This window comes from Schistocerca serialis, chromosome 6, assembly GCF_023864345.2.
Source record: "Schistocerca serialis cubense isolate TAMUIC-IGC-003099 chromosome 6, iqSchSeri2.2, whole genome shotgun sequence".
NCBI classification, from domain to species: domain Eukaryota; kingdom Metazoa; phylum Arthropoda; class Insecta; order Orthoptera; family Acrididae; genus Schistocerca; species Schistocerca serialis.
The window spans coordinates 717,696,141-717,723,998 of record NC_064643.1 but is presented as its reverse complement, the minus strand read 5'-3'; the positions used below and the strand labels follow the sequence as shown (position 1 = coordinate 717,723,998).

The 27,858-nt window shown below is 37.8% G+C and overlaps 1 protein-coding gene across 1 annotated transcript; it reads left to right on the top strand.

Annotated features, from left to right (window-relative positions):
* Window positions 1-27,858, top strand: LOC126484600 (translation elongation factor 2). The gene is made up of 18 exons (XM_050108166.1): window positions 1-155; window positions 623-837; window positions 1,039-1,232; window positions 4,181-4,389; window positions 6,886-7,010; window positions 7,085-7,193; window positions 7,353-7,466; window positions 7,629-7,775; window positions 7,853-7,954; window positions 18,361-18,499; window positions 19,394-19,561; window positions 19,636-19,745; window positions 22,626-22,805; window positions 22,885-23,094; window positions 23,207-23,389; window positions 23,505-23,637; window positions 23,740-23,864; window positions 27,586-27,858. The coding sequence occupies exons 1-18, from the start codon at window positions 153-155 to the stop codon at window positions 27,652-27,654; spliced, it is 2,535 nt and encodes an 844-aa protein (XP_049964123.1). The 5' UTR covers window positions 1-152; the 3' UTR covers window positions 27,655-27,858.

The following is a 27,858-nucleotide window of genomic DNA, read 5'->3' as shown; positions in this document are numbered from 1 at the left end:
ACACAGCAGCAGCACGCGCACCCAATGAAACTCTATGTTCTAAGCACTGTGAAGCAAAGGCTGCACTCCGTGGCACAGTCCTTTCGCAGGGAGTCCGCCATTGTTGGACGACCGTGTTCGTTAGTGAGGAAGGAAATCCATAGTAATCCAACATGGTAAGAAAGAATTCATCAAAATTAGCACTCTTTTCAGAAGATAACATTTTACTTAATTGGAATATATTATTCTCGATGACTATATCTATTTAATGTGTGTTGTGCGAGTGTCCGTAATGCTACTAGTCACATTGTGTCAGACAGAATGTCATAATGCATGTTTTAGATAATACTAGGTTGAAGTTGAGGTCTAGTAGGCTTGTACAAACTTTATGCAGCTCTAATGGTTATGTAGACTGTCATTGATTAGACTTACTAAAATTAAAGTAGTCGTCGTGAGAAATATGGCTGTGATTGAACCATGCTTTTTCTTGCGCACTATTATCGATCATACTGCTGTGAAATATTAAAATTTCTAATTTATGTTAAATTACATACTTTAATCTGTGCGAATTCGTGGTCATTTTGTGTTTTAAAATAGTTTTCATGGTGTTGTGCAATACATCTTACACTTCATCAAATTTCAGGTGAACTTCACGGTAGATGAGATTCGTGTGATGATGGACAAAAAGCGGAATATCCGCAATATGTCCGTCATCGCACACGTGGATCACGGAAAATCAACACTGACAGACTCCCTGGTGTCAAAAGCTGGTATTATTGCAAGTGCTAAAGCTGGTGAGACACGGTTTACAGATACGAGGAAAGATGAACAAGAACGCTGCATTACCATCAAATCAACGTAAGTAACAAACTATGTTGAAAAAAATGTTTAGAAGTGAACTTCCCGCACGAACATAGTAGCAGCTGTTTAAAGTTATTAACGTTCGTTAGGTGTAATACAGTGTATATAGTGGCAACTATAGGGCTATTGCCTTGTACCAGTGCCTTTGTGATTAATGCACCTGGATAGGAGTTTTAATAGAAGCATGTTTGATTCCAGTGCAATATCTATGTTCTTCGAGCTTGAAGACAAAGACTTGACTTTCATCACAAACCCTGATCAGCGAGAGAAAGGAGAGAAGGGCTTTCTTATTAACCTGATAGATTCTCCTGGACACGTAGATTTCTCAAGTGAAGTAACTGCAGCTCTCCGTGTTACTGATGGTGCCTTGGTTGTTGTGGATTGTGTGTCAGGTTGGTACAGAAATTTCTAATGTTTAATTAAGAAGCCATTTAAATCTGGAAATTTAATTTTATTTGTGATTAGCAAGAGGAGCACTACTTAAATTGTGTTCAGCTAATGGAATGGCCATAGCTCTGTTTTAATCTGTAATGGCTCATAAGAGTATTGTGGATAGGGAAAGCATGCGTGTACATGGGAGGAAAAACTGCATTACCATTGAAATGTTTCCACTGGACCTCAAACTTTGTTCAGTAGTGGATGCTGATGTGGTAATGTTATACAATATAGGTTGAATATAACTCGGCACCCTTTGTTGGGGCTGGTAGGAAGTAAACCCTGCTGTTCTCTTGCAGTCTGAACAGAATATATGTTTCGTGCTGTTATGAAAGCAAAACACTTTTGTCTAATTTGAAATTGTGCAGGGATTACTTATAACCATTATCTCTAATTCTTATTGGCAGCCTCGGAAAACTACTAATTTAGTTTCAAAACACATGGTAGTTTACGCAACTCATAGTATCTCCACCGAAAGAACAGACTGTGGATACTAAGCATGAAAAAGCTTTTCCTGAAGTGACAAAAAATCATGTAACTGTAAACAGTAAGATTGCATCAGGTGACTTGCTTTACCTATTTTGAAACTTACTTTTGTGCTTATCAAAACACAAAGCTGTTGCTTAGGTTAAGAATTTTTGGTTGCAGTTTTTGATGCTATAATCTGCAGAATTTCGCAGTTACCATACAATGGTTGAAAGTAACATTTTTGGTATTGTTTGAGGTGCATTAATCACCCATTAGTATTTGATGTTAAACTGATAGCACTTTATAGTTTTCCATGACGATTGGTATATTCTAAAATTTCAAGGTGAAAGTGCATGCAAACTGACTTACATGATAAGTAGTTATAAGGTTCGTTCGAGCAGTTACCAGAAAGCGCCAGACAACAGGCTGTACTGCGCGTGCGCAGCTACGATGACATAGGCAGCCCGTGCTTGGTGCTTGCTCTGCTCATACGCTTTTCGTCGTATTTCTGGTGGGGCATCACGTGACCATGTGTAGCCGTGCCACCCGTGCGGCATGTTGTTGAGAGGACATACTGAGTTGTACTTACAGCAATTGTTTTATCATATCCCACACAGGTAAAGGATGCAAATAAGGAAGCAGTTCTTGGCTTTTGAGTCATTTCAAAATGAGACTCCACTGCTCGAAGTACCATAAAATTTTGCTAAGGGATGACTTTGACAGGTTGTTTTTTTAATTCTTACTCTGCAATATTATGTAGCATTTCCAACACGTTTACATCTACACAGCACTGCAAAAAGCTACTAGGATGGAATACAAATTACTTGCAACAAAAAAACAGTTTCTTGTGTAGCTTACACTGGAATAAAGGACAATAATATTTCAAAATATGAAAAAATTAACATGGTTGTCTGTGAGGCAAAGAAACTGTACAACTGACAGTTTATATTGTACTCTAGGAATAAATATGAAGCCATGTGGGGAGTTAAAACGATAAAACATGGTATGCTGCCAGTCTAAAATTTAGCACAGAATGGCATTCTATAAATTTAAGAGGTAAACACAAATTAAGAAATAACTTCAGGCCCAGAGGAAGTACTAGACAAGTGCCTTGTGATCGAAAAACACTTTCACAGAAGGCAGATCTATAAAATTCTGCTACAGCTGTCATTATATTTGAAACAAAATATTTAGTTCAAAACTACTGACCAAATTTTCCTACTTTGCTTCGTCTGTTTACATATGTTCGTACGTATATAGCATAAAGAGATCTTAGTGTCATACAAGGAACGGGACATCAGAGACTACTCCAGCAGCATCGGAATTTCATAAACCATACTAAAATGCTTCATTCCGCTCTATTTGGACATTTGTATGTCCAGATAAACTCTGAAGTACCTGATATTCAGCTTTTCATGTGGTTCTCGCGATACCAATTTCTCATGTTTGGTTCTTTATTGTGGTATAACGTCATTCGTCCCAGAAAATGAAAATTTGCACTTTAAATTGAACGAGGTTGAAAGTAACCAATAGTGCGGGATGACACTTAGTTTCAAATAAACAAACTGCCTCAGCAGAAAAAAAATTTAACTGAAGCAAATTTCTCTATAAAACAGCCAGAATAGCTTCATTAAGACATTAATGGTTGATTGCTAATAACCTGGAAATAATATAAAATCAGAAAATTGAAACTACTAACTTATTTTGGTCTTTCATGGTTATGAGAATGTATATTAATTCACTTGATGGCTCCTGGCCACAGAAAGACACGGCCACAGGTCACGTGGGGAAGGACCCCCACTATAACTCAGCTTGCTCTGCGCATGCACGAATCCGTCAGCTTGGGCGCGCCAGGAAAATTTTTCCGGGTAGCTTCTGGCTACTTGCTGCTACTGCTCATACACCAAACAGCCACGCTCCAAGTAGCCAGAAGCGGGTGGAAGGCACTGCTCATACGCGAATTCAGCTCTGCGCACGAGCACGCTGGCAACTGCTCATATGAACCTATAATGTAGATACCGGTTGTACTGCACATTTTGAAGACAATGGAGTTCTCTGGATGATGACAAATATTTCAAATTTACACTTACGTAGTTATCAATGTTGTGCCATATGTTCCTGAATGAATGGGGGCATAATGTAGTTAACTAAGTTGATGCTTTCTCTCCCTCGGGGAGGGGGGGGGGCTGAAGACCTTGTGTGCCAACACCAACCTTGTCATTCCCTCTGGTAATGCCAGTGGTTAGTTTCTGTACTTAAACTATCTATGATTAGGTTGACTTTCTGCATTGGTGCTACCAGTAAATAGTAAATTCATTGTGGGTGGCTTTATATTCAATGCATGCTGACAGCAGTGCTATTCTCAACAGATTTTGCAGTAGGGTTTCCGCATTTATCAAATTATTAATTAGTAAAAAACTTTTGCTAAATCTTTCAGGTGTGTGTGTACAGACTGAGACTGTTCTGCGTCAAGCAATTGCTGAACGAATTAAGCCTGTCCTGTTCATGAACAAGATGGACCGTGCCCTCCTTGAGTTGCAGTTGGAGGCTGAGGAATTGTACCAGACATTCCAGCGTATTGTAGAAAATGTGAATGTCATTATTGCCACTTACAGTGATGATACTGGTCCCATGGGTGAAGTGAGAGTAAGTAAACATTTTGTTTCCTTGTTGTATTTTGTATTAGAAGTCATGTGTGGACTGTTAAGATTATTCGGTTAAGCACATTGGCAGCTGGTGGTATTAGGAGAAGGTAGTGTAAAAGGATTTGTTGAAATGTAAGAAGAGGATGCCATTGGTATTGATTTTCAGAAAGAATGTGATACATTAAGGCAGCTAGTTAATTTGAGGCCAGTGAACAGCAAAGTGCTTTATTGGCTGGGATTTACAAAGTTGTGTGTGTGTGTGTGTTGGCGCGCAAGTCTTAGCCAACACAGCAGTTGGCTGGGTTGCTGTTTGGGCTACTGACAGTAACATCAGTGTTTGCAGTGGGGTGGGGGGGGGGGGGGGGTTACAACCCACTTTCCCAGTGTGGACGTTTTTTCAGTAGTGAGTCAGACTCAAAATTTCCCAAGAAGTCGAAGCACTAGATACGGCATAAACATTGTTCGAACAGTCACATGACATATGGCTTGTGTAGTACTAATGCAAGGAATACATGAGGACCTGTGAACTAGTCACTCACACTTTGCCCTACTTAAAACTTCATCGTTTTCCAAAACAGGATGAAATAGTACTGTAGTCTGTCACCTCAAAACTGTAGTATTAGACCATATTTCCAATAAATTCTTACGTATATTGTTTCTGTGTACAAATGTTAATGCTGCTGTCTAAGTAAAAGGTAACATTCAAAAGCAAATGTGATGGTGAAATTTAGATGAAGTGAGGAAGATGGGCCCTGAATGAAATAAAAGAACTGTAATTGTGGGAATAAATTAGTGGCAAGACCTGTTGTGGAGATAGCACAAACAGATGTTAAGAGTGGGATGAGCAAAATTTTGAGAATTAGATCCGTTTATATATTTATTGCTGTTACATATGACTTGCACTGTAGGAGATATAGCAGTCAGTGTTGCACTGGTGCTCAACACTGCATTACAGAAGTGTTGGGGGGGGGGGGGGGACGACATTGGTACCAATTTGGCAGAGAGCATGATGAGTAGGGGGGGGGGGGGCAGCAGAGAGCAGGCAGAAAATTTGCCAACGATGGGAATTGAATTTACTTTAAAATTGTACAAATGCTTGACAATAGTAGTCATTTCTGCAAGACAGTCTTGATAGATGCCATGGTGTACATGTTTCATGCTGCAATATTGGCACTCGCCATAGCTTAGGATGGGAACAGAGTATCAGGTACTGGTTTTATGCAGTCAATGGAAGAGCAGTGTGCAGATATGTTTGGATGTGCTGCAAGAATTTGTGGGTCTGTTGGAAATGCTGTCGTTATCAAAGAAATGTGGGAAAGGGGAAATATTGGCAATGAAACTAAAGTGATCTGCACATTCTTCACTTCAAAACATAGAAAAGAACTCCACTATAATATTGGATAGTGCATCATATCATTGTGTTCAGTTACAGTCCCTACATGCATAGGCAGGATACAGTGGACTGTCTAGAGTGGCATTGATTCATTTGATAGAGAAATGAAAAAGCAGAAATAGTGAGACCACATGCATGTTGCACAATGTAGGAAGAGATTAGAGGTGAAAGCAGGAGTGAAGATAATAAACATGAATAGGTGTGGCTAACATGTTGTCTATCCTTTTCCATGAGGAGGTGGTATGTGATGCACTTATGCATTAAAATATGTACTGAAACATAGTAATCTTTATTTTGATGTAATTTCTAAACTTTAAATTCTTTAATTGTGTGAAAATTTTCTGATGTAATATTTGTAGTTGGACCATCAAAAGTGCAACAGAAAACAGATATGGGGTAGGTGCTGTCTGCCAGCCATTGTTTTTTGTGTATTGACCATAATATACTACATTCCACAGAATGGGCTGTGGCTGTAGTCTCTTAATGTACATTGTAATGTGCTTCAGTTGATAAATTAAAGACAATTTTCAATAAGTTTAGAAATAGCTTAATTTGTAATGTTGGTTACCTGGAATAATTACAACCCCCAAGATTTTTTGAGGGATATCTTCCAGCACATTCTGTGTCATGCTTGAGTCTTGGCGTGGGTTGCCCTTGCTATTGACAAAGAAAGTAATGACTGTGCATATGGAAGGAGATTAAAACACACATGCTGAATGGCTGTCATTGGACCTCTATCCTTATGTCCTACAAAGGCAGCTGAGGAATGTGTGTTACAGTTTGCTTGAAAATAAATTTTCTGTGCATAAATATGCATTTACAGTTAAATTAAGTGAATTCAGATATTATTAATGATGAAAGCAGATGGATTCCAACAGCACTCTCACAATAGTTTTGTAGAATCTAGAATTTTAGATCTTGAATTGAAAATCGAACTGGAAACTATAATCAGTGATTCTGGAAGAGGGAAAGTCAATTTCAAATCTGGAATTGCATGACAGGTCATTTAGCCTTTCGAAATATGTAATTACTGCATTTGTGGTACTGTTTTTATACTCTTTAAGTATTGTACATATAATTGGAACTGCTGTGGATTTGTTACAGGTAGATCCCAGTAAAGGAAGTGTTGGCTTTGGGTCAGGATTGCATGGTTGGGCCTTCACTCTAAAGCAGTTTTCAGAAATGTATGCTGAAAAGTTTAAGATCGATGTAGTAAAGCTAATGAACAGGTTTGTAATTTATTTACTAATATGTTGAAATCAAATTTAATATAGCAGTGATTGGAGTAAGCTGTGTTCCTCAGGTTGTGGGGTGAGAATTTCTTCAATCCAAAGACAAAGAAATGGTCAAAACAGAAGGAAGTGGACAACAAGCGTTCTTTCTGCATGTATGTCCTGGATCCAATTTACAAGGTAAACATGAAACTATTCTGAAATGAATATTGCTTTAATGATGATAAATACACAGACCTGTTCTGATAAATGTTGAATGATAATACTATCTGATAAATGTTTAAGATATTTCCTTATTTATTAAACCTGCATTCTCTGACACTATAAGATGGTTCACAGGTATTTGATTCAATCATGAACTATAAAAAAGAGGAAGCTGCAAGTCTCATGCAGAAGCTGAATATTGAACTTAAACCTGAAGATAGGGAAAAAGATGGCAAGGCCCTCCTCAAGGTTAGTCAGATTTAATGCTGTCATTAAATATATGAAAATGATGATGAATGTTCATTTTCCTATTGTTGTTGCTGGATAGAAGAACGGCCAGCTGAAATAATGATTAAATTATGTATAATAACTGAACATGTTGTTTGGTGTGTAACAAAAACAAATGTTTAGGTTGTGATGAGGACCTGGCTCCCAGCAGGTGAAGCTTTGCTTCAGATGATAGCAATTCATCTGCCATCTCCTGTGGTTGCACAGAAATACAGAATGGAAATGTTGTATGAAGGTCCCCATGATGATGAAGCAGCAGTTGGTGTCAAGGTTAGTGAGAAGTTATATACAGTTAATGTAACTTCTTTCAGATGTCAGTGATTATAAGACAATTTTTTAATTTGCAGAACTGTGACCCCAATGCCCCATTGATGATGTATATATCAAAAATGGTGCCAACATCTGACAAAGGTCGTTTCTATGCCTTTGGTCGTGTCTTCTCTGGAAAGGTAAGACAAAGTACAAATCTTTTTCTCCACTGTCAAAATTACGTGGTGCTAAGGATTGGTACCATAATGCATGTCAGTGGAAGAGTAAAATGTTCTTGGTTTTGGTAGCTATGCTGTGTGGTTGCCTGAATAGGGGAACATACATTTTTGTTCGTTCCAGTTGGGTACTAGACTTAAGCTTTACAATATGTAATTATAAATGTATGATTATAGTCATTAAACTGAGTACAGCCTGCGGTCACTGACAGTCCTTTCAAATGTTTGTGTCAAAGTAGTTACTCTTAAGCCTGAGATTAAATAAAGACAATAAGTGTCTGAAGCAATTGGAAGTGTCAAACCACAGTCTGGGATGGAATGATGACAATATTATAAAGATTGGTACTCGCCATGTAGAGGTGATTTTAAAGTAGCAGACTGGTGCTCATTTGAGCTTTTGGCCAAAGGATATTCTAAATTCACACTATGCATGTTTCCGTAATATTGTTGTAATTCAATATGTTTAATTAAGTGTGCCGAGTTACGTGTGACAGTATTCCCTCCTTTATTTCTTCTTTGCTATCCTCGGTTTTAACATACTGGTGGAAAAAATGGGGGTTGGAAGTGCAGTACTGTCTACTGTAAATGATGTAGCTGACAGGTGCACATTTGGGTTACATAGTTCTTTACATTCACTTTTCCTGACCCCCCCCCCCCCCCCCCCACCAACACCACCATATAAGCATTTAACATCACCAGTGCACTATTGCTTAACTTTTGATCAGCCTTATTAATAGGTAGCAGGTGAACATCTAAATATTGCTACAGTAGTTTACTGTTGAGCAGGAAAAACCTAACCACAAAGTTCACAATTGAGGAAAAGGTACATATGGAGCACACACTATTGTTTTAACATACAGCCTGTTGGTGTAACATTTATTTCACTGTTAAGTTGATGCATTGTCAGTCTAACCAACAGTTTCCTCGTCTGAAACTATGCTGTGGGCACAGTCTCGTGACCAAAAATCAGGCCCTTATATATCCTCATAATAATAGGTACTGAGACTACACATTGTTTGAAGCTAAATTTACTGAAATTACAATTAAATCATCCATTAAATTAATGGAATACATTGAAAACTTGGGTATGCAAACAAAACTTTAGAAAAACTGTTAATTACTTTGGACTTAAGGGCTGGCTTTGCTAACATGTTTTCAAATAGAGCCAAATAAAAACTTTAAGATCACTAGTATTTTGTCTTCCAAATGTTTGTAATTAGTACAGAATTTGTTTATAAGTCAACAATAGAATTAAAGTTATGAAACAGTTACTGATTTCATCCTATAACAAAAATTACTAACTAGGAATAGTTGAATTAAATTAGGAAATAAATTACATGAAACTTAGCACAAAATTAATCTGGTGTTCTATTCTTTAAAACTGAGGGCCAACCTTCCTCTTTTATGAAATTGCAGATTATACTCATTTATGTTAATGTTAATTAGTTAAAAGTAATGAAATGTATTCTAAGGAGGCTGATGGCAAAATGAGAGGGGGAAGTAAAAGGTCCCATCTTGCTTTGTCACAATGTTGTCTTTGTGTACTCCTTTCAGATTATGATATTCACTTTTCCTAGGCATTGGTAGGGTTGAAACAAGTACTGTCAATACTTTTTGCTTTGCAATGTTTCGTTGGTTGGAAGTGTTTGTTCAGTGATTTCCGAGGTTTGGAGGTACGTGGAATGCTAATCGGTGTTTATTGCACACAATGCATAATTTGTTGAAATTGTTGAGCAAAATGTGAAGTTTCACAGGTATCCCCAGTAATACTTTGTGGTTAAAGGACAGTGAGAAGCAGGATCACCAACACCATTTGTTTGGAATGGAATTCCACTATTGGCTTCGGTATGCATTGTCTTACAGAAAAAAATGTTGATTCTGAAAGTGCCAAAGATTTGGGTTTCTAAGATTTACACATGCAGGTGTCCAGTTGCCGTTGAAGGAGCCATTCTAGTTTAGTCTACAGTAACAAGACCTCATTGCAACAAGGCAAACTTCATTTCTTGTCCTATCACCACAAGACATTTGATCATTTGTGTATCACTGATCATGCCTCTTATGGTACTTAGGAAAGCGCTAAGTAATGTTAACATTATTATGAATTACCATTTGTTAATGAAACTCTTGAACAGTAGTAAGGTGGTACAGTTACTAACACTTCATTTTCTTAGAATGAAAACATGGTCCAGGTATGGCTGTTATTCTTCTCACTGTTTGTGATTTTGAAGCTTGTATCATAAACTTTCAGCTTCATTTTATGTTGATATATTGTTGGTACAGGTAGACGTATTCTTGAGATGTATTCTTGTCCACATGTAGCAACAATGTATTAAACTGCTAAATGAAGTTTAGAGCTTAAAGATAACAGGTTGAAATTTGGTGATTGCACAGAAAATAAAGAATACAACCTACTTAGACAAGTTTCTTACTCTCAAAACATGTTGAGACAACCTCACCCAAAAAATTGTTTAAGAGACTATTTGAATTCCAATGTTGTGGATGTTACACACAAAATAATGCATGAGATGAGATTTGAGGTCCAAATTTAGACCAGGCATAAGACTGTCAGCTCTGGTGTACATAGTGGTTTTTCCTTCTAGTAAAGTACTCTTAACTTAGATGCAAATTATTTAGGGACTAGAGGATGTGGTTGAAATAGTTCAGGCCACTACAAAGTTTCTTCCTTCTTTCTATTTGAATTAGGAATTTCCTTCTCTTCCTCTTGAATAAGTTAAGTTATAGAGAATTGCAGTCTCTTCTAAACCTTGTAATTTTAAAATAGGTGAAACACCTCACTTAACTTCACAATCATAGCATTTGCAGAATAAAAATATTAGCTTTACATTTGATAATGACACATTCAGATGCCCTGTAGGACATGGTTTCTTTTGCCAGTTGGTACTTTCAAACTTCCAAGGATTTTGATTGACCTAGGTCTGACATAAATGGGGTAATGATTTTGTCTTGGTCTGCATAACTCTTAGGAAAGCAGCCCCAGCCTCGGCAATATGGTCTTTGCATTAGAATGCACCTTCTGTTAAATTTTCGGTTCTTGAATCCCAAACGTTCGATTCCCGGTGGGGTCAGGGATTTTATCTGCCTCGTGATGACTGGGTGTGATGTGATGTCCTTAGGTTAGTTAGGTTTTAGTAGTTCTAAGTTCTAGGGGACTGATGGCCATAGATGTTAAGTCCCATAGTGCTCAGAGCCATTTTTAAATCCCAAACCTTTTAGAATCGTTATTTAAATGGTAGCCCCCCCACCCTCCCCCTGTGAAAGCAATCTTCCAGAGCTGTTCTCTGCAAACAGCTGTGAAGTGCATGGCAGAGGGTACACCCCATTGTATCAATTACTAGGTTTCTGTCCCACACAATTCATAGTGTGGGAAGAAAGATCCTTTGAATGCCTCTGTGAATGCTTTGATTATCCTAATCTTGCCTTCTTGATCCCTGTGTAAGAGATGTATGTGATTGTAGAATATTCATAAAAGCATAATTTGAATCTGACTCTTGCAATGTTTGTAGATTTTCTTGGGATAGTTTACGTTGTATCTTTTAAAGATACTACCAGTTCAGTTTTGTAACATTTTCCTATGTGTCAAACAAATGTAATCATTTGTGCACCCTTCTCTGTATATGTGGGTATTCCCTGTTAGTCCTATTTGGTATAGGTCCCACACATATGAGCAATAATCTAGAACCAATCTCCTTTGTAGACAGACTGCACTTCCCCAGTATTCTACCAATAAAATTAAGACTACAGCCTGTTTTACCCGCAACTGAACCTATGTGATCATTCCATTTCATATCCTGACAAAGTGGTAAACCCCCAGGTATTTGTAGGAATTTGCAGATTCAATCAGTGACTCATTGATACTATTGGAAAGTTAGCTTTCAGTCCGAAAGGCCTTTGTCAGAAATAGTGAGCATATGTGCCACACACACACACACACACACACACACACACACACACACACACACACACACACACACACACACTGTGTGTGTGTGTACCTGTCATTTTTTCCCCCTAAGGTAAGTCTTTCCGCTCCCGGGATTGGAATGACTCCTTACCCTCTCCCTTAAAACCCACATCCTTCCGTCTTTCCCTCTCCTTCCCTCTTTCCTGATGAAGCAACCAATGGTTGCGAAAGCTTGAATTTCGTGTGTATGTTTGTGTGTCTATCGACATGCCAGCACTTTCGTTTTGTAAGTCACATCATCTTTGTTTTTAGATATATTTTTCCCACATGGAATGTTTCCCTCTATTATATATATATTCTGGCTGAATATTTATGTAGTTTCTTTAAGACAGTACTCTGTTATAGATAGCTGCATCATCTGCAAAAAGTCTTAGGTAACCATTTATACTGTTCACAATGTCATACAACATGAACAGTGAGGATCCCAACACATTTTGAGGCACACCTGAAGTTTCTTCTACTTTTGATTACTACTGTCCATCCAAGGTAATATGCTGTGGTTTCCTCTGTACTAGAAATTCCTCAATCCAGCCATAGGTTTTACTTGATATCCCATACAATAGAGCCTTTGACAATAACCTTAGGTGTGGTAATGTCATATGGTTCTTGGAAATAGATAAGTACTGTATCTACAGACTGCTTTGATCCATAGCTTTCGGTATATAATGAGAACTGTGGGTTGGGTCACACGTGAGCGATATTTTTGGACTCCATGCAGATTGGCATTGAGGTCATTCTGTTAAAGGTCCCTTGTTTCTCAGATTGTTGCAATATTCTAGAAAAAGTTGTCAACGATATTGGACCGTAATTTTTTGGATGACTTCTATTACCCTTGCTGTAGACGGGTGTTACTTATTTGTTCTTCCAACTACTGGGCATGGTTTTTATTAGAGGGATGTAATCTAGATCATAGTAAGAAGAGGGGCTAACTTGACCACTACTGCAGTATAGAATTTGATAGGGATTCCATCGGGCTGTGGAGCTTCTGTCAATTTTAATGATTTTTAGCTGTTTCTTGGCACCAGTGACACAATACTTTTCATTCATCTTTCAGTGCTATCCGGAATAAATTTGAGCAATTCTCCTGGTTTTTCCTTTGTAAAAGAACATCTGAAAAGTGTTAAGGGCTTAAGCTTTTGCTTTGCTGCCCTCTTTCAGTTAGTCTCATTTGCTAGGGGCTGGACACTTAACTTTCGTGCCACTAACAGCCTTGTGTAAGACATCTGCCTTCTGCCTTGTAGGATGATTACCATTTACAAAATTCCACTGCAGTACAATGAGCATCTTCCTGGAAAGTGTCCAAATATGTTGTGGCCAGTTTCCCATTGATCATTCTTTGGCAGAATCTATACTGTGTGAAACATCTAATGCCTCTGCAGTGCTGGCAGAATTTCTTATAGGCTGACATTGTAGAAATGAAGAAATTTTTATATTTGACAGGATTCCCTTACAATCTTTACCTTTAAATTACCATTATAGCTCACGAAAACTACCAGTATTTCCAGATTATAATCACTGCTCCATTCACAAATGCAGACTTGCTTGCAGTGCATACTCAGGCAAATACAGTGTAGTGAGTGACAGTGAAGTTGCAAAGTTTTACCTGCAGCAGCATGAATGAATTTCAGCACTGCCACATAAACCTGTCGACAGGTGGTAGTTTCGTAATCATTGCTTCTTTGTGTGACCTGAATGACACGAAGTAGAACAATGCTATGGCAACAGGATGAGCTTATTCTTGGACTCAGCCATAGCAGAGCAAAGGCTTTTCACTGGTACTTACTAATTGTAAGGAAGATAAGTGTGAGATCTGATGCAACCCTTGCAGCTCAGCTGCCATTTTTGCTGCTATCTAATGTAATGAAGTGTTTCCTACAGACGGCATTTTTTTGGGTATATAGGCACATATATAGGGTATATAGGGTCATTCCATGTCAAAACACACGTATTTTACCTCACCATTTTAGATTTTGCTAAAATTTAGCATACTTTTAGTGGGTGCTGAGACTAAGAAAAATTCCAAATTTAAATTTTTATCTCAAACAATTCCTGAAATATGGCTATGTAATATATTCAAAAACCTGCCAAAAATGTGTGAATGGACTTTTTAAATTGCCCTAGGAGCTGCTCTAATTGAGCTACAGAGCTGGGAAAGGTGTCATTTTGCATGCTCTTTCCAGGGATACACAAAAACATAGTTTCTAATTAATAACCTTTTTCAAAATACTATTTAATATTTTGATACAATTTTTACAGAAAGTACGTAATTGAAAATTTTCAAAATATTTCCATAACTACTTCATACTGTTGTAAATCACATGGCAAAATATAAATGTAGGATGATGGGCTCATTGTTTAAAAAAAATTCTGGAGTCTTGTTTTAACTGACGTGTAGTTTGACCAAAATGACCTTTAATAAATAGGAATTTCATTAAAATATACTGAAAGGTAAGTAAAGTATTAGAGATATCAAAACATCACCTTATTAAAACAAAACTAATCAGCATATTTTATAATTGATTGCTTATTTTAATTTCATACAACTGAAATAAAGTATGAAAAAGTAAAAGTATTTACATAATAGTTCTGGTCCATTATGTTTGGAATGAAACAATTAAAAACATAATGCTTGTCTTTGAGTAACAGGTATCTATACATAGCTAAATTTAACACAATAGGTACTAACAGTAATTTTGAAACTACTTTCTATAAAATATACATTAACACTAACCTGAGACAGAAATTAAGTTTAGAGTTGGAAGCATTTTCCCAATAAATTGTCTTGGAACTTCACTGATTACATTATAATAAAGCCATCTGGGTTTTGTTTACATCACTTTAAATAAGTGTATGTTCTCCCTGTTGGAATAAAACGATTTTTTGTGAGAACATCCACAACTGACATCCACAGGACATGTACATATGCAGGATAGGAGAATGACTTAGCTCTGGTCCACATTGAAGTTATTTGAACTCATAAAGTTTTTTTCTAAAATGTACCCAAGCCACCAGTTTCTGCCATGTATGGTGATGACATAGCCTCATAGATTGTCTGGTGATGTAGCTACTTCCCTCTCCCAACTCTGCATATCAGTGCGGAATTGCTGTGTTCCTTTGATTGTCCATACCTCTTAAAGCTGGATTTTTAATATTATTGCTGAAGCAGCATAGTCTTCTTGAGTGAAATCCGCAAAATAAACATTTTGAGTGAAATCCGCAAAATAAACATTTGTGATTTTATCTATTGCTCACTCAAATAGTTCTTGTGGGGTTTGGATCTGATTTTGGTATGGCCTTTGCAAACTTGCACAATCTGCCAGTCTCTTAACTGAGCCCCCTAGTCCATCACAAGGCCCTTTCACATGTGCTGTGGCTGAAAAGTGCCACTCAGCTGTTGTGCTGAAGTCTTCCTCATGAAGGCAAAGGTTCAGGAAGTTTATTTTTGTACTGAGCAGCAGAACTGTCGGAATAATAGTATCTTTTTTGGAAGCTTTTGAAATTTGTTAGATAAGAAATAAGCTTATTTTGAAAGGTGTAAACAGCAACTTTGTGCTCCAGGCAATCAGAAACGATGATAAAGCTCATATGCTCAATTATGTACTCCCGTTTGTAATACATAACAGGATGAATGGTAATCTGTTGTGTTGTCCAGTGGTAACTCTGAGCTTCATCCTATAGAACTAAAATATAATTTTCTGAAAAATCACAAATGACAACAAATTCAGATTCCTTAAGGTTTTCTCTTGTGGAGTTAAGGATGTTCGTTGTTGCTTGACAATGAAGTCCTGCCAGATCACAGTGGTCAGCTGACATCCTCTGTTGGAACTGAACTCGTTCAATTAAGTTTTCATCAAAATAGTCTTGTAAAATTTTACGTATGACAGTTTCTCCTGGGCAGTATTCAGTTTCCCATGTTGCACTCAACTGATGGATTGCAAAGAATTTCTGCGTGTGCGCATGCGTGCATGCCGCTCCAGCCAGCAAATAGTGTTGGTCTCAGCTCAGCAAATTTAGAGAAACCTATTTTTATGTTAGGAAACATGTCTTTAAAATGTTTGTAAGCTGCTTAAGGTTTCACAAAATAAGTCTTTTTGATAGTTTTGTTTTACTTGCACTTGTTTCTGTAACTGTCACACAATCTTTAATGCCTGGCATTGCCCGGCTAACTTAATATTTTTCATAAAATGAATGTACAGTTTTGACAGTTTCTGTTGGCAAACACTTCCTTGGTTTTGGGTTTGGACCTTCCAGGAATCCTTTCTCTTTCAAAATTTTTTGGACTGACAATGTAATTAGGAGCATTAAATTCCCTAATTTTCCTGACACTACATTTTTTCAGGTAAACTTGTAAGAATTGTTAGTTTTTTGCTCTACTTACAGAATTATTAGTTTGTTTTGAGATTTTGAAGAACTGTCATCAGTATCTGACGAAGTAGTTTCAGCAGCAACAAAAGTTTACATGTCACAGAGATTTTTTCACTTTTGATTTGGTGTAACGCCTAAATGTTCCTTTTCTCTTATCAATTGGACTTGCCTAGTTCTGGAAGTGATGTGTTAAGTGTTTGAACCGCTGAAGTTTCAGTTAAGTCAGGGTCTTTCTCTGGGATGATTATATCTGATCCACAAGAGTCTTGAACAAGTATCACTGATGGGCTCTGGTGTATTTTTCAATCTTTCCTATATTTGTCACAAATCCTGCCACCACTAGGTATCTGGAAATAATTTGGGCATCTGTGCTGTGACCTTTTTTGTCTAATAAAATGATTTGTCTTCTTTAGTGGATTACAACACTACACTTTTTACTTGGTTTCATGTTGATACAAAAACTACCTACAAACTTTCCTTCAATTTATAGATTCACTTGTAAATGAACTATTAAATATACTAGATAAAAACTCGTCTACACAGAGGTAACAATTGATTTGTACTAAAACCACTGTGCACAATAATGCTGTAGGCACACCAAGCCTTAGAAGGTAAGTTTTATATCCTCTCAACCATGGCCCCAGTCTCTGATTGTACAGACATCAAGCACTGTGCTTGTTTCAACTTGTTCAGCCTGCTGCATACATAGACAGGAACCCAAGCTTGTTCAGCCTTCATACAGTGGCTAGTCTGTGCTAATGAAATGTGCATTTTTGTACCAGAAGTATTACATCAATAGTCTACTTAAAAGTTTTTCACTCATTATTTAAATCTTAGCTACAGGTCCCACACTCAACATTTCATTTTGCCAGTTAAGACTATTAGTTTAAACTGCAAGAAACTAAAAATATAAGCAATCAATTATAGAAAATGTTTAGTTTTGTTTCAAGAAGGTGATACTTCGATATTTTTAGTACTTTTCACTTACCATTCAGTATATTTTAATGAAATTCATGTTTGATAAGATAGGGTGTGTCAAACTACAGCTGTTAGCGAAAAAACAAGAGCCCAGAATACTTCTTTTTAACAATGAAACCATCATCATCCCACATTTGTATTTTGCCATGTGATTGAAAACAGTAGTTGTGAAAATATTTTGAAAATTTTCGGTTATGTACTTTTGTAAAAAAATTTAAATCAAAATATTAATTAGTATTTTGAAAAGTTATTAGAAGCTATGTTTTGTTGTTTATCACTGGAAAGAGCATGAAAAATGCTGCAAAATGACACCTTTCCCACCTCTTTACCTCAATTAGGGCAGCTCCTAGGGCAATTAGTCAGTTTACATGACCATATTTCAGAAATGGTTTGAGGTAAATTGAAATTTGGTATTTTTTTTAGTTTCAGCACCCACTACAAGTATACCAACTTTCAGCAGTCTGAGGGTGAGGTCAAATTTTTAAAGTGTGTTGATTTGACATGGAATGACCCACCCATGGTATTTCCATATTAATTTTTCATTTATAGTAGGCATAGTGTTATTGGTGTAATTATAAAATTGGTTCAAAAAGATGTAAATATTGTTAACTGCTCAGTGATTTGTGAATTGGATAAGTTTGAAGTTTCAAATAATTGGTTATGCTTTGCACAGCCAAAAAATTTCCTGCAAGAATCTTACTAATAGTGTTACCTACATTAAAATGTGGGGAAAATGTTATACAAAAAATGTTCAGTTACCCAACTTCCTTGAGTCTGAATTTGTAATTTTTCCTGTTCATGTGTGAAATCTTACAAAATTTGGGTGGTGTTGGTAGTAGAAAGTAAAATGTCTGCTGCTGCTTACTAGAAATTGTTCTAGTGCTCATGTCACCTCCCCATGATCTTCCAAAAATGCTAAATGCTTGTTGTTTGTACAAACATCACCCTTAGTAAGAGGAATTCAGAAACTTTGAGAGTAGCAAAACTTTGTGTGATTAAATTACTAAACATATGTTACTACTTTCTTAATTGTTTGTGCTTCCAGGTTGCAACTGGCATGAAGGCACGCATAATGGGACCCAACTATATTCCAGGAAAGAAGGAAGACTTGTATGAGAAAGCAATTCAGAGAACAATTCTCATGATGGGCCGTTACGTTGAAGCGATTGAAGATGTTCCAAGTGGTGGGTATTTGGTGTGATTACAGTATCAGTTTGTGAAATAGTCCCCATTGCCACGCTTTGAATTCCTAAATGAATTCAAAAGTGCCAAAATCTATTTGGGGAAAAGTAAATGTCTCCCAGGAAGCATCACAGTTTTGTGATTGTTGATGTGCCGATGAGGAAGACTACACTTACGTTTAATGTACTTACTGTGTATGAAATATCATATTGCTTTGCTGTGAGTATGTAAAGTTTAAGCCAGCAGAGGTGGTACTTATGTTTGCTGGGGTTTTAACACTAACCACTCCTGTTGCATGAGGAGTTTGTATTAAGAGTTTTTATTTATGCATGTTAATATTGAAATTGTTTGTTTATATGAAGTACTCGGGTTCCACAGAGCTATTACAGAAAATAAATGTGTAGTAATATATTGTAGCATTAATCTAGTTGATAACTAGGCAAGTGAAAAGTACAAACTTTTATGGGGTATGAGTGTTAAAAGTAATTGATGGTATGAAACTTCCTGGCAGATTAAAACTGTGTGCCTGACCGAGACTCGAACTCGGGACCTTTGCCTTTTGCGGGCAAGTGCTCTACCATCTGAGCTACCGAAGCACGACTCGCACCCGGTACTCACAGCTTTACTTCTGCCAGTATCTTTAATCTGCCAGGAAGTTTCATATCAGCACACACTCCGCTGCAGAGTGAAAATCTCATTCTGGTAATTGATGGTACTTCAGTCTGATTGGTAATTAAATGGTTTCTCAACATTTTTAGTCTAATATCCTCAGTGTTCCTCTAAAATTTTTAAGTTCTTGCTTCCCATGTGAAGGTACCCACATTTCTAGAATGGAATATGTATTTCAAATAAGCCTATAACCTTGAAGTAATTAAATTTGGTGTTTCATTATATAGGAAATATCTGTGGTTTGGTCGGTGTTGATCAATTCTTGGTGAAGACTGGCACAATTACCACGTTTAAGGATGCACATAATATGAGAGTTATGAAATTCAGTGTATCTCCTGTTGTGCGGGTAGCTGTGGAACCGAAGAACCCTGCAGATCTACCAAAGCTTGTGGAAGGTAAGACTGATAGACAATAAACCATTGTCATTATGATAAATTTTACCGGAGAGTTAATTTGTTTTATTTTCCAGGTTTGAAGCGCCTTGCAAAATCAGACCCCATGGTGCAATGTATCATTGAGGAGTCTGGTGAACACATCATTGCAGGAGCTGGTGAACTGCACTTGGAAATTTGTCTGAAGGTACACTTGTGAATTAACTAAATCAAGAAATTAAAATTTAATTATTTCAGTGTTCGGCAGTTTCATATTAATGTTGTTGAAAGTGAGGTATATATACAAAAATTTGAGCAAGAACCTACACCATTCCAGTGTAGAAGTGTAATGCACTCAGCCTTGGCTTCTAATGTGAGATCCTCAGCAACTTGATAAACTTGTGCACTATAACTTGTCATAGGATGGCTGCAAGTGTACAGGTTCATTTTTCACAAAATGAAAAAGAAACTGCAAGAGTTGTTGAACAAATACAAATTTTTGACATGTTTCAGAACAATCTCATTTTTTCTGGCTTACAATAAAGTGGAAACAAACTAAGGTTGGTTGCAGCTGCTGTGGCCAAGCAGTTCTAGGTGCTTCAGTCCGGAACTGTGCTGCTGCTATGGTCACAGGTTCAAATCCTGCTGTGGGCATGGATGTGTGTGATGTCCTTAGGTTAGTTAGGTTTAAGTAGTTCTAAGTCTTGGGGACTGATGTCAGATGTTAAGTCCTGTAGTGCTTAGAGCCATTTGAGCCAAACTAAGGTTGTCATCCTCACTATCTTGGATCATCTGGCCACACTAACAGGAAAACAGTAAATGCTGTGTAAAGTTTGCCTGTTACAGTGTAGCCAGATGAGCAAGATTGTGGTTGCTATTACTTTTCTGCATTCCCTGTGTAATAAAGTGGGACATGGGACTTAGTTTGTGCTGCAGGTGACAGTGTGGAAGACAACCTTAGATTTACACTTTATTGTATGCCAGAAATTGGAATTATCATTCTCAAACTGGTTATAAACAATAAAATATTTGTGCAGCCACTGTTGCGGTGTCTTCAGTTTGTGAAAAAACACAGTGCATTGCACCTAAGCTGTTCTTTACACTCTGCTCATGGGAAATAAAGTGCCAGCAACAATTTGGGGTGGCAGAAATCTCTCTGGAAGCATCAGTTGTATACTGCTGGTGTGCAATTGTTGAGACCACATTCTATCAGATAGCGCAAAAAGTTATCTTTTCTGTTCCAAATGTAAACATGAATTTAGTTGATAAATTCATTTCATAGACGTTAATGTACACACCCTGTGTGAACATAGTTACTGTAATGTAAAATTTCTTTAACCATGCTTAAAACAGATATAAACATTGTTGCAGAGAATATCTGTATCTGTACTCCGTGAACCACCATGAGGTGCATGGCAGTCATTACATACCATTGCACCAGTTATTAGGAATTCCATTCATGTATGGGGCAGGGAAAGGATTGTTTGAAGAATGTCTCGGTGCAAGCAGTAATTATTCTGATCTTATCTTCATGGTCCTTGGTGACCATTATGTAGGAGTTTGTAGTATATCCATAGAGTAATCATTTAAAGCCAGTTCTTCAAACTTTGACTCTTGGGATAGTTCTGTTTTAATGTGTCTGCCATTTGTTTCTTCAGTATTTCTGTGACTCTCTCCCCTGGATTAAACAAACCAGTCATCATTTGTACTGCCCTTTTGTTGCTCTCGTCTGGTACAGGCCCCACACACTTGAACAATATTCTAGGATGGGTCACACACACACAGACAGACTGATAACATTTCTTTCGTAGAAATCCTTGACGTGTGCTGTTTTCTTTCAACAAGGATTGCCAAATGTGCACAAACTGCACATATTATGTTGACCCATGGCAAGGCTTTTGTCAGACTTCAGGAAATGTGTGCTCATTATTACATTTAAGTGGTTTGTTGGTCAATATGTAACACTCAGTAGCAAAGTTCAAATAAGTGGAGAATCCAGGCTGGAATGTAACAATATTATGAGAAGGAAGATTGCTACTCTATAACAGATGTTGAGTTGCAGATAGGCACAACAAAAGATTCTCACCCTTAAAACATTCACTAATAAGCCAATGTGAAGCACTTAATGATCCCCCATACACTGCTGGCACTGTCAGTGATTCCTTCTCTTCCTAAGAGCTTAGTGCCAAAACTCTTGTTGTACAGAATGTGTTGGGGCTGTATACTAACTTGGAGCTTAAGAAATCAACTGGGATCAGTAGTGCTGATGAATATGGCTGACACCTAATGTGTGGCGTGCACATGTGTGCTATAATTTTTGTTACTACTCTAATCATTGACATCATTTTTAATGTTAAAATGTGTTACCGTGCTGGCTGTTGTAAATTTGTTGCATGTGATATTAACTAATCATAATTTTTTAAAAAATTTCATGTATTAAGACGACAAAGTTTCAGTTGATTTTAATGCTTTAATTGGCCTGATACTTCAGAGCTTTCTTGTAGCACGCTGACTGAGAACTAACACAAATTATGCAGGATATCATACCCCGAAGCCACGCTTCATTTTCTGCTTTGGAATTTGAAGTGCCAATAGTATTTTGGGGGAAAGGAATGTCTTTTAGGAAGCATCACAGTTAGATACTGCTGGTGTGCCAATACAAAGACTACATAAAACTAGCTCTGTGAGTAAATTCGTTTCTGTGCAGTTATGTTACCATATGAAGACACTTCAATTTCCATTTCTTGGCATAATTATATATTTTTACTTAACTGACTTCAATTGAGAATACTGATCTTCAGAACAGTATACAGAATTATCTAATACGAGACATTATTCTCACTGAATGGCCCTCAACAGGGCTCAGGCTAATATGCTGCTTATTGATTTGAGAATGTATTTTTGATTAAAAAAAGCGGCTACTGTAAATATGCTCATGAATTAGTTTTTACTGCCGATTTCTTCGTGTGAATTCGCTGCACGAAAGTGCACTGGATTACATTCACTATAAGAAATTACTTTTAAAAATTGATGATTTATGGGATTTAAACAGATTGTTGCATGGCATGGTGAATTTTGGTGTTTCTAGGATCTTGAGGAGGACCATGCTTGTATTCCCATTAAGAAGTCTGATCCTGTAGTGTCCTATAGGGAGACTGTTTCTGAAGAGTCAGATCAGATGTGCCTTTCAAAGTCGCCCAATAAGCACAACAGGCTTTTTATGAAGGCTGTCCCAATGCCAGATGGCCTTGCAGAAGACATTGACAGTGTAAGTTGATATACACACGTCTTCATTTTCCGTGTAAATAAAATGTGCTCTTCATATTTAACTTTATTTTTATTTTCAGGGAGAAGTAAACCCACGTGATGAGTTCAAGGCTCGTGCTCGTTATTTAAGTGAAAAGTATGAGTATGATGTTACTGAAGCCCGTAAGATCTGGTCATTTGGACCTGATGGAACTGGTCCAAATCTGTTGTTAGATTGTACTAAAGGTGTCCAATACCTGAATGAGATAAAGGATTCTGTTGTTGCTGGGTTCCAGTGGGCTACAAAGGAGGTACTATATTTTGGCTTTCTTAAAGTATTGAAAAGCACGGTGTGTTATTTCTGCTGTTGGTTTTTACTGGGTAGGAGCTAATTTCCTGATAATTGTTTCATTATTTTCCCAGGGTGTGCTTGCAGAAGAAAACATGAGGGGGGTGAGGTTTAACATCTATGATGTCACCCTTCACACAGATGCTATACACAGAGGTGGCAGCCAAATTATTCCAACAACAAGACGATGTCTGTACGCTTGTGTCCTTACCGCTCAACCTAGATTGATGGAACCAGTGTACCTTTGTGAAATTCAGGTCTGTATTTTAAGTTACTTGTAATAATTTTTGCTGTAATGCTGACGTGTAGTTCGTCAGGTGGTAGCAATTTTGAGTGCTGTTCATAACTGTTACAATGTTACTTAAATTTCAGTGCCCAGAGGTTGCAGTTGGTGGAATCTATGGTGTGCTGAATAGGCGACGTGGCCATGTATTTGAAGAAATGCAGGTAGCTGGTACACCCATGTTCGTTGTGAAGGCGTATCTTCCTGTAAATGAGTCTTTTGGTAAGTGCCTAGACTGCAGTGAGTTTTGTGTTGACCTTACTGACAGCATAGTGAAATAATGTTCTGTTTTCTCTGTTCTGAAATAATGTTTTGTCTGTTCAGGATTCACTGCTGATTTGAGAAGTAATACTGGTGGCCAGGCGTTCCCACAGTGTGTATTTGACCACTGGCAGATCCTTCCGGGCGACCCACTGGAAAGTGGTACCAAGCCATATGGTGTTGTGCAGGTACAGTGCAAATTTAATGTCTTCAGTTTTACAACAAACTGAAGAGTTACTATAGTAAGTAATTTGCAAATACTTAGACATAAGAGTAAGGCAGGTGTGCAGTTATAGAGGCATCAGTTTTGGAAATCTAGTTGTATGGATAAAAAATCTAATTACAAAGTGGCAGCAGGGGCAAATGTGCTCAAAATTTAAGGAAATGAGCAAGCTTTTGGAGCCAATGGCTCCTTCTGTCAGGAGGGTTAAGGGAAAGGACTGGTGAGAATTACAGATAATTCTCCCAGAACCACATTGCAGGGGAGACCTATTAGATGGGATGAGGACTCTCCTTCTCATACCATCCGGTAATTCTCCTAGTGTGGATTTGTCAGCCCTTTCCCTTCACAAGCAGATGTTTAATCTATTCAGTTATATTGAGCTGTCCTCAGTAATTTTGCAAGTTGCAGCTACCCAAGAGCTTACATTGAACCAGTTTTATGGTGTATATCAATTACTATACGCCCGCTGGCGAAACATTGCACTTGACAGTTCGCTTTTTGTCTAGTTAGGTTGGCTATACTGTAATAGCGATGTTGCAACAGCAGCCTCTATACACACAGCAGACGATACAGTTTCCCGTCTCGTAAATGCAAGCAATTGAGCAGTTACAGTGTATATAAAAATTAGTTTTTAGTTGTACTACAATGACAGGAAGTAAACAACCGTATAGTAATGCATGTAAAAGCATAACAATGCGCACCCTTTCAATAACGGAGCAAAGAAATACAAAAAACAAGCATCTGACGACTGGTACTTTCAAATCAATAATGTACGTAGTTTACAAAATAAATAACTGAGATTGCAATAAATAACCAATATTAGTAATTTACAGCGATAATGGCGCAATTCCATCCAGCTCGCCATCGTCACTGTTGTCAGACTCATCGCTAAAACAGTCATCAGCAAGACAAATCATTAATTGTTCATGGCCACTGATAATGCCTTCTATTGTCTGTGCTGCTCGTATAAGCTTCTCGACGTGCTCTGCTTTTTTTCTCCATGAGGCTGCATCCACAGTCACAAGAGCTTCACGCAACAGCTTTTCCACCTCTGTTATTGTAAAGGACTTGTTGTTCCTTAAATACATTTTTACATCACTCCATATTAACTCAATAGGGTTGAAATGGCAGTGATATGGTGGCAGCCTTATTACAGTATGACCCTGCTCCTTGGCAATTTCGTCTACTACATATGTAGGTGTCGTAGGCTTTGTTCTGTATCACCGAATGATATGGAGCATTGTCCATTACAATTGTTGTAGGGACAGGAAATTGTTTTAAAAGGTTCCTGAACCACTCAACAAATCGTGTGTGATCCATATCTTCATGGTAATCACCAGTCTTTTTCGATCTAAAAACTAAAAGTGTGTCAGGGACAAAACCACTGGAGGAGCCTGCATGGACCACAATTGATCTAGCTCCTCTTCCCGCCGGCTGATGGCCGCTACTGCTGGGTGTGTTATCCGTCCAACATTTACTGACAGCTTCCCCGGCATTAACCCATTTTTGTCTAGCCAAATTATGGAATGAATGTGTCTGCCCACGAGTTTGTGCAAGAAAATGCTACGAGCGGTAACAATATGTGCCCTCTCTAACAGTACTTTGCGTCCGTCTAGTGTTTTGTAACGGAAACCCATATTTCTTAGCACAATTTTTAGTGATTTTGTACCACCCCTGAAGAGTTCACTTTCTTTTAAAGAGATTAATAACTTAGCTACAGTCGGATACTCTTTTCTGCTGTAGTAAGCATAAACATGCCTATGAATTGCATCAGTCTGGAAAGAATCTGAATCTGTGATAGGACTAGGCTGCTTTTTCTTCTGTCCCGGGGTTGATAAAAATGTATTTGATCCAGACAGCTTGGAATCAATACGGCTCACTTCAGTATCTTTCAAGTTTTGTAGTAATACTCCCTTACTTACTACGGTTCTTGCACTAATACCAAGAATTTTCGACGTACGTTCCACCACTTTGTCGGTAGGGATTGATGGCTGTCCATGAATGCTTACGTAGTTTTTCTCCTGCTCGTAAAACTTGAGAGTTCTGCGTAATAACTCCAGTGCCTGGCTGTTTAGCGGCACCCCTCGACGCAAAGGATTGTCACTAGGTGAACGAAGTTTTTTCGGTGGCATTTTCCAAGTATGTACACTCACAACGTAACAAGTCACAACGCTGTAGCACACAGTACAACGAAAACACGCGGTAAACATCATACAATTCACGTTCTATACACATTCACTAAACAAAGCTGGCAACGCGGGAACTTTGACGTCACAGCACGTGAGTAACAGCAGTGCTCACTGCGCTGTGATTGGCTGGCGCCCCACGCTGAATGCCTAGCGCCTATCGTTCTTCACTTGTTACTCTGTTACGCTGCCAACTTCATACGCAAACGTCAAGTGCAATGTTTCAGCGGCCCGGGTATAGTGTTGACTTCAAAAAAGTGTGGAAATGAAAGAAGAAAATAATTTTTTAAGGGTGAACATGCAATGTTAAATAAGCCTTAGCAAAAAATTGACAGATGCTGGAGTGCCAGGTGGCAAAGCGTTAAACAGATGGTTTTGGTGCAAGTCTGGCAATACGTGAGCTGTTTATTAGTGTAGTTGCCAGGCATTAGTTTGTGCAGTGGAAAGAGTACAAAATGCTAATTGGAAGGTTGTGGATTGGAGCTTCTATTAACTTGCAAGAAAACTGAAATGATGCTCAGTGTTGTATTTTCCCATTTGCTTTAGTGTGTTTCTTGAGAATATTAAATATATTGAATCATGTGGTTTATTTGCAGTGTAACTGATGTAAAAATTGAAAATGTTCTGTGTAATGACTCTACAGCCATTGGATTAGTGTTGAATGCTTTTGCTGTTGTGCCAACTGCTGCCTGCTGCCTGCTGCCTGGTAACTGCACAAACATAAAGGACTTAGTGGCCTGTGTCAACAATGCTATTTTTCTAAAGGCTTGGTGGCCATCTAGAGCTACCACTTCTGTCACTCATACCTGGTAGAGCTTACATACACCATAAAATATGTATGAAATAGCATACATGGAAGTAGATTCAGTCACTGTTAGATCCAAAATTGAAGTTCTTACATTGTCAGCTGCCAGATAGTATTTGAATGCCCCTCAGTTGAGTTTGAAATGAGAAATGGCCAGTTTGGGGGTCAGTCTGAAGGTAGTACTAATTGACACATTTTTGAGTGCCAGATTGTGTACACTGTTCAGGTTTTGACATGTTTTGCACCTTTAAGAATTTCCTTACAATGTATCTGTGGAATGGAAGTATCACCTGTGAATGAACACATCATTGTTGCAGATTGGCAATGATACATCTGCTCCATGTTGCATTCTCTTCACTGGGGAACTCAGTTCAAAAAGTGTGGTGTGAAGTATATAATCTCGTGTGTGTGTGTGTGTGTGTGTGTGTGTGTGTGTGTGTGTGTGTGACATGCAAATGCAATTTAATTTATTCTGAAATAGTAATGTAGCTGGTATGCCAACCCCATAACAAATTTAAATATAATGTGAAATATTGATAGTGGCTCACCATTAATTGCTGTGTCAAAGCTTACCAAGTGTTACTCTTATGAAACATTCTTTGAAGCATGAAAATAGAATAGATTGGAATTAATTATAAAACTGTTAAATTTTTTGAATTCATGATGTACATTGCTTATTGAAAAATCTGTTGCAGGACACACGTAAGAGGAAAGGGCTGAAGGAGGGTCTTCCTGACCTTACGCAATACTTGGATAAATTGTAAAGTTTGAGCAGCTTAGGTGTATTATAAAAACATAATTTAATCAATCAACATTGCTGTTAATTTCATCCTCATGAACAGCAAGTAAAGAGGGCTTTCCATTCAGTGATAGTTTATGAAGTTTACAGATTGCTTGAAGATTCTATGCAACTGTATGAAGCTAAAAGCTGATATCATGTTCCCAAATAAAATCGGTGGAAATGTGAA

Bases quoted from the DNA above. Each gene is read 5' to 3' on its own strand.
- LOC126484600 (XM_050108166.1), top strand. The intron at 838-1,038 runs GTAAGTAACAAA...GTTTGATTCCAG, and splicing joins TGCATTACCATCAAATCAAC to TGCAATATCTATGTTCTTCG. The intron at 18,500-19,393 runs GTGGGTATTTGG...TTCATTATATAG, and splicing joins GATTGAAGATGTTCCAAGTG to GAAATATCTGTGGTTTGGTC.